At 40.7% G+C, this 8,503-nt stretch overlaps 1 protein-coding gene across 1 annotated transcript in view; it reads right to left on the bottom strand.

The window, feature by feature from the left end:
- The window catches only part of LOC112075040 (leucine zipper-EF-hand containing transmembrane protein 1), a 21,953-nt gene extending 16,407 nt beyond the window's left edge, over nucleotides 1-5,546 (bottom strand). The window contains exon 1 of the mRNA XM_024142095.2: nucleotides 5,286-5,546. Within this exon, the coding sequence (XP_023997863.2) occupies nucleotides 5,286-5,364 (79 nt within the window). The 5' untranslated portion in view covers nucleotides 5,365-5,546. The remainder of the gene's footprint in view (nucleotides 1-5,285) is intronic.
- Between the last annotated feature and the right edge of the window lie 2,957 nt (nucleotides 5,547-8,503).

Here is an 8,503-nt window from a genome sequence, read left to right as displayed (position 1 = left end):
CCTAGAGATGAACGTACTTTGGTGCGAACAGTGCAAATCAATCCAGAACAACAGCAAAGGACCTTGTGAAGATGCTGGAGGAAACAGGTACAAGAGTATCTATATCAACATAACCTGAAAGGCCGCTCAGCAAGGAAGAAGCCACTGCTCCAAAAACGCCATAAAAAAGCCAGACTACGGTTTGCAACTGCACATGGGGACAAAGATTGTACTTTTTGGAGAAATGTCCTCTGGTCTGATGAAACAAAAATAGAACTGTTTGGCCATAATGACCATTGTTTTGTTTGGAGGAAAAAGGGGGATGCTGCAAGCCGAGGAACACCATCCCAACCGTGAAGCACGGGGTGGCAGCATCATGTTGTGGGGTGCTTTGCTGCAGGAGGAGCTGGTGCACTTCACAAAATAGATTGCATCATGAGGTAGGAAAATTATGTGGATATATTGAAGCAACATCTCAAGACATCAGTCAAGAAGTTAAAGCTTGGTCGCAAATGGGTCTTCCAAATGGACAATGAACCCAAGCATACTTCCAAAGTTGTGACAAAATGGCTTAAGGACAACAAAGTCAAGGTATTGGAGTGGCCATCACAAAGCCCTGACCTCAATCCTATAGAACATTTGTGGGCAAACTGAAAAAGCTTGTGCGAGCAAGGAGGCCTACAAACCTGACTCAGTACATCAGCCCTGTCAGGAGGAATGGGACAAAAATCACCCAACTTATTGTGGGAAGCTTGTGGAAGGCTACCCGAAACGTTTGACCCAATTTAAACAATTTAAAGGAAATGCTACAAATACTAATTGAGTGTATGTAAACATCTGACCCACTGGGAAAAGTGATGAAAAAAATTAAAGTTGAAATAAAATCATCTCTCTACCACTACTCTGACATTTCACATTCTTAAAAAAATAGTTGACCTAACTGACCTAAGACAGGAATTTTACGATGATTAAATGTCAGGAATTGTGAAACATTTATTTTAATGTATTTGGCTTAGGTGTGAATATAACTTCCGACTTCAACTGTATATAAAACTACACAAAAACCTACACCTCCATAAAAACCTACACCTCTATAAACACCTACCTCTATAAACACCTCACCTCATTAAACACATCTATAAACACACCATACACCTCTATAAACACCATACCTCTATAAACACCTCTATAAACACCTAACCTCTATAAACACCTACACCTCTATAAACACCTACACCTCTATAAACACCTACACCCTATAAAAACACCTCATAAAACACCTCACCTCTATAAACACTCTAAAACACCTACACCTCTATAAAACACCTCTATAAACACCTCTATAAACACCTACACCCTATAAAACACCACACCCTATAAAACAAACCACCCTCTAAAACACCTCTATAAACACTACACCTCTATAACACACCTCTATTAAACACCTACACCTCTATAAAACACCTCTATAAACACCTCTATAAACACTACACCTCTATAAACACCTACACCTCATAAACACCTACACCTCTATAAACACCTACGCTCTATAAACACCTACACTCTATAAAACACTCTATAAACACCTACACCTCTATAAACACCTCTATAAACACTAACCTCTATAAACACCTCTATAAACACCTCTATAAAACACCTACACTCTATAAACACCTACACCTCTATAAACACCTACACCTCTATAAACACCTCTATAAACACCTACACCCTATAAACAACCTCTAAAAACCACCTACACCTCTATAAACACCTCTATAAACACCTCTATAAACACCTACCACCTCTATAAACACCTACACCTCTATAAACACCAAACAGCTCTATAAACAGCTCTATAAACACCTCTATAACACCACACCTCTATAAAAACACCTCTATAAACACCTTACACCTCTATAAACACCTCTATTAACACCTCTATAAACACCTACACCTCTATAAACACCTACACCTCTATAAACACAAACACTCTATAAACACTCTATAAACACCTCTATAACACCTACACCTCTATAAACACCTCTATAAAACACCTACATAAAACCTACACCTCTATAAACACCTACACCTCTATAAACACCTACACCTCTATTAACACATCTATAAACACCTACACCTATACACCACACCTCTATAAACACCTACACCTCATAAAACACCTACACCTCTATAAACACCTACACCTCTAAAACACCTACACCTCTATAACACACCTACACCTCTATAAACACCTACACCTCTATAAACACCTACACCCTATAAAACACCTCTATAAACACCTACACTCTATAAAACACCTCTATAAACACCTACACCTCTATAAACACCTACACCTCTATAAACACCTCTATAACACCTACACCTCTATAACACAAACAGCTCTATAAAACAAGCTCTATTAAACAGCTCTATAAACACCCTATAAACACCTCTATAAACACCTCTATAAAGACCTCTATAAACACCTCTATAAACACCTACACCTCTATAAACACAGTACAAGAAGTATCTATATCAACATAACCTGAAGGCCGCTCAGCAAGGAAGAAGCCACTGCTCCAAAACCGCCATAAAAAAGCCAGACTACGGTTGCAACTGCACATGGGGACAAAGATTGTACTTTTTGGAGAATGTCCTCTGGTCTGATGAAACAAAAATAGAACTGTTTGTCATAATGACCATTGTTGTTGGAGGAAAAAGGGGATGCTTGCAAGCCGAGGAACACCATCCCAACCGTGAAGCACGGGGGTGCAGCATCATGTTGTGGGTGCTTTGCTGCAGGGGACTGGTGCACTTCACAAAATAGATTGCATCATGAGGTAGGAAAATTATGTGGATATATGAAGCAACATCTCAAGACATCAGTCAAGAAGTTAAAGCTTGGTCGCAAATGGGTCTTCCAAATGGACAATGAACCCAAGCATACTTCCAAAGTTGTGGCAAAATGGCTTAAGGACAACAAAGTCAAGGTATTGGGTGGCCATCACAAAGCCCTGACCTCAATCCTATAGAACATTTGTGGCAGAACTGAAAAAGCTTGTGCGAGCAAGGAGCCTACAAACCTGACTCAGTTACATCAGCCCTGTCAGGAGGAATGGGACAAAAATCACCCAACTTATTGTGGAAGCTTGTGGAAGGCTACCCGAAACGTTTGACCCAATTTAAACAATTTAAAGGAAATGCTACTAAATACTAATTGAGTGTATGTAAAACATCTGACCCACTGGGAAAGTGATGAAAAAAATAAAGTTGAAATAAATCATTCTCTCTACCACTACTCTGACATTTCACATTCTTAAAATAAAGTGTGATCCTAACTGACCTAAGACAGGGAATTTTTACGATGATTAAATGTCAGGAATTGTGAAACATTTATTTTAAATGTATTTGGCTTAGGTGTATATAACTTCCGACTTCAAACTGTATATATAAAACTACACAAAAACCTACACCTCCATAAAAACCTACACCTCTATAAACACCTACACCTCTATAAACACCTACACCTCTATAAAAACACATCTATAAACACCTACACCTCTATAAACACTACACCTCTATAAACACCTCTATAAAACACCTACACCTCTATAAACACCTACACTTCTATAAACACCTACACCTCTATAAACACCTACACCTCTAAAACCACCTCTATAAACACACTACACCTCTATAAACACCTCTATAAACACCTACACCTACACCTCTATAAACACCTCTATAAACACAAACACCTCTATAAACACCTCTATAAACACCTACACCTCTATAAACACCTCTATAAACATGTACATAAATGTTCAAATTCATGCAATAAACAACCCAATCAGTGTGTACATGTGTCATGAACAGACCTAACGTCCGCTGCATCAATGGACTGATTGTTGATGAAATTGAGACTGCTGGCATGTCCCTGCTACTCCCTAACAACATGTCTCCATGCTTCACAACATCGCAGACCGACACAATGTGTTTTGCACTGGTGGTTTATACCAGGTTTAACTTGCTATTACACGCGGATCATTTGAAATAGACCTGTTTTACGCAGACTGTCTCGGCACGGCAGTGCTGTGAGATAGATAGACAGCGAAACGGCACCATAGCAGGCCAGGGAAACGGCACCATAGCAGGCCAGGGAAACGGCACCATAGCAGGCCAGGGAAACGGCACCATAGCAGGCCAGGGGAAACGGCCACATAGCAGGCCAGGGAAACGGCACCATAGCAAACTGGAGCGGCTGGTTAAGGAGTCGACTGGAGGAGGAGGTACCCATCCCTATGAACAAGCCTGCCCTCGAATGACGTATCCTCCCCTTACATGAATTCGCTCCATTCGCAAGGTGTGGTGCCTGAAGCGACCACATTTCCGACCACATTACACCGCAAAATACATACATGACATGTTTATGGATATAACAGCATGACAAAATACATTTGAATGTTAATGGACTAAAAGCTGTCGAGGATCTGAACCCCGATGGTTTGTATAGGAAGTGGATGCGCTAGACTAGAGAGCTTTATTCGAATAATGACAGTCGCATCCACACCAACCGGGGAGCCTGGTGATAGGGAGATTTGACAACTAACGTTAGCTGTAGCTACGTCTTCTAGGCCTCACGGACCGTTTCACCCCCTGACATTAGTATTGGCCTTAGATGACCTGACAATGTAATCACAACCTCTAGAACAGAAACACTAAACGTTAAATGCCCAAGTTGAACCGCTTAGCTAACGTTGTAGCTAATAGATGAGCTGGAATCCGTCTAGAAGTTGTTGCGGCGCCTCTGTCCGCGGCGTTTTGTCCGCGGCGCTGTAAAGCCCGGTGTAATTGATCAACAACAAAGGCCCGAACGTCCATGACAGGACCACGCCACAACACACGTTTCTGGAACCGGTATACACCGTTAGCGGCGGAGCTACTGTTAGTTGCTAACTATAGTAACTTATTAACAGAAATAGCCCGTATAGTTAGCTAACGTTACCATTATCTCAGTGAAACAACTCGTTAACCTCTACACGGTCATAAAACACTTAAACTATGAACATMTATCATTCTACAAAGCCAAGGGTTTGACTAATGTTAGCAACTTAACTATCTGAACCAGCTAATCTCACTAGTTTAACTACGGTTTCATCATTAACCAACAATGACATTCACAGCTAAACAGCATTGGCAGTCTACCTACAATGTCAAAACCACCAAATACAAACCAAGACATAAGTTACAACAAAAGACGTATACACGTATCTACAGTTACAGTCGACATGAAGAATCATTCTCACCTTTGCGGAACTCGCTCTTTAACGACCGAGATGTTTTCATCAACGGAGTGCGAGACCGCGTCAACAGGATTAACGCCATTCTGATCAACTGCTAACGGAGTTTAGCTGGTTAGCCAACTGGTTAAAACTAATGGGAAAACCAACGCTAACGTGCTGCTAGCTACTTCAATATGTCACTAGCTGAACTAGCCCCATGTCCTTGCTTTCTCCGTGGGTGAGTGCGGCGAGGTGGATGAACTGCGGATTATATTGGCTTCCGTCTTCGTCTATCTTCTTCTTCTTCTTCTTTAAAGTTTAATGGCAGTCTACACCTATTTGTGAATCGCCGCCACCTACTGTACCGGCTATTGAAACAAAACATAATATATTCCATTGCGGGAAGGGGGGTATCCGAGATAATACAAAAATCAATCAAACAACCATCATTCAGTCATATTCAAAWCACATCTCTACACAGGTGRCTGTGAGGACGGAGCATTCATCGACAMGATTCCRTGTAATGCCTCTCTAGAGAAGTCCCTGAGTCCCAAAAAGCGKTCAGCTGCACTCCTGGTGCCTGTTTTCTCAGATGTCCTCTTCGTTTGCACTGTGCAGTTGATAACCAAAGTAATAACCGCAAAAAAAAAGTCCWCCTTCTTAACGTGCAACATGTCAGGATCCCTCTGCTGACAAGGAACATCATCTGGTGTCTCTGCTCCTACTACCATTCTACTACCAGTTCTTCAACTTCCCTCCTTTCTTCCCAACGCCTCCAGATAGGAGACATTCTGGACAGCACGTATTCCTCCGTCTCCTTCACCCAAACAGGACACTGCAGAAAGTTAGGTGCATGTTCACCACCACAATTGAAGCATTTAGGCTCAGCTGGCATATAATACTCCTCCCGTCTATATACACTTGACACATGACAAAACAATGTACATTTATCACACTGTATGGGTTAGGGCACGAAGGCTCTCACAGGGAATCTCATGTAACCCAAATACACGTGAGACTCATCAAAAAACAATAGAACGGATGGAGTGGGCTTCCGCACTCTATAAATCCTTTACTTCTAGCGCCACCCCAGAGATAAAACCCTCGATAGGCGCCCTGCTTCGAAGATCGACACACTCCAATCCGACATCTCGAGGCGCAAAGCAGGCTCCTTCTGTTCCATAGAAACAAAAAAWAWAWAAAAAATAAGCCCACTTCTCATTATTCTTATTGATGCCACCTCACCCAACGCATCCACAATTTTAATAGAATTGTGGTAACAACTCTCTGGTAACAACATCGATTAAAAACCCTTATTCTGACCAAAAAAGACGAAGAACTAGGTTTGGATTGACTAGTTTCCACTACCATTTTAGTTCTCTTATTCCCTTCTGCATTCTCCACTGTAATCCAATTCCTCTCACTCTCATGTCCACTCCACAAGCAATCTAATTCAAACAGAATATCCACTTCCGCCATTTTCCCGTTGATTTATGTCTTCCTGGAGACCGATTTGAGTAGATTACCGTTCTCCTGGCAGCAGGATATAATGACAGCATCATGATTGCAGATTTATTTTTTTCAAAATAAGAGTAAAATCAATCAAATGTTTTTGTCACATGTGTCGAATACAGCAGGTGTAGACTTTACCGTGAAACGTTTACCTACCAACCCTTTCCCAACAATTCTGAGTGAAAAAGTAAGAAGCATTTGCAAAAAAGGAAATAGTAACACAATAAAAAAATTATGAGAATATTTAGACCACCCACTCATTCAAGGGTTTTTCTTTATTGTAACTATTTTCTACATTGTAGAATAATTGTGAGTTTGAGTTTATTTATTTTTACAGGGATTGAATCAACATTTCAGTAAAAGTGCCGGTTTTAGCCAACCAGCTAATTTTCAACCGCAGCCCCTGGGCACGTTATTAAAAACAATTACAATAACAATACAGACAATCAGTGAGCACATGCAGAGCAACATAGGACAAGCAAGATGTAGAATGCAGACAGAGAAACATAGCACAAAAAGCAGCAAGACAAAATCCATAAAATCAACAAAGTGTTTCCACACCTCACAAGCTACAGACAACAGATAACATGGAAAGCGGCAATACACAGCTAGGGATTATGTTCACAAATCTGATTGACCTTTAGCCATGTCTTCATGTTTTTTGTGAAAGTGTGATATGTGGTGCAGTTATGTGTGTGATGGCAGTGTATTCCAAACATGGGAAGCTCTCACAGAGAAAGCAGATTGACTAAAGGTGCTTTTCCTTATTGGGATCGGTGTCCCTTCCACGGGACGGTTGAGCTAACGTAGGCTAATGCGATTAGCATAAGGTTGTAAGTAACAAGAAAATTTCCCAGGACATAGACATATCTGATATTTGCAGAAAGCTTAAATTCTTGTTAATCTAACTGCACTGTCCAATTTACAGTAGCTATTACAGTGAAAGAATACCATGCTATTGTTTGAGGAGAGTGCACAGTTTTGAACATGAAAAGTTATTAATAAACAAATTAGGCACATTTGGGCAGTCTTGATACAAAATTGTGAACAGAAATGCAATGGTTCATTGGACCAGTCTAAAACTTTGCACATYCACTGCTGCCATCTAGAGGTCAAAATCTAAATTGTACCTGGGCTGGAATAATACATTATGGCCTTTCTCTTGCATTTCAAAGAAGATGGTACAAAAAAAATACAAAAGAACGGTTGGTTTTTTATTTGTATTGTCTTTTACCAGATCTATTGTGTTATATTATCCTACATTCCATTCACATTTCCACAAACTTCAAAGTGTTTCCTTTCAAATGGTACCAAGAATATGCATATCCTTGCTTCAGGTCCTGAGCTACAGGCAGTTAGATTTGGGTATGTCATTTTAGGAGAAAATTGAAAAAAAGGGGTGGATCCTTATTKAGGGAACTATACAGTCACCTCTCATGGCAGACCTTGTGGATCTGCTGCCATATGCTTGGGTTTTCGGTTTAACAAAAGTACTGAGTGGAGGGGGAGCCAGGCCATTTAGGATCTTGAATACAAGACATGCGTCGGGTGTATTGCACAAGATTTTCCCAACTTAGGAGCTCATGCTTTCTGAGGATGTAACAGTGATGATGGCTATTGGGCTTCAAATCAAGCACTTTGAGAGCCTGTTTGTAGACAGACTGAATGGGTTTTAACAGCAAGCTTGGGCCCAACTAGTCAAGCAGTATGTTAAGTGGGGGAGTATCGTA

This window comes from Salvelinus sp. IW2-2015, unplaced genomic scaffold (assembly GCF_002910315.2).
Source record: "Salvelinus sp. IW2-2015 unplaced genomic scaffold, ASM291031v2 Un_scaffold2951, whole genome shotgun sequence".
Classification (NCBI taxonomy): domain Eukaryota; kingdom Metazoa; phylum Chordata; class Actinopteri; order Salmoniformes; family Salmonidae; genus Salvelinus; species Salvelinus sp. IW2-2015.
This window is presented reverse-complemented; position numbering and strand designations above follow the sequence as displayed.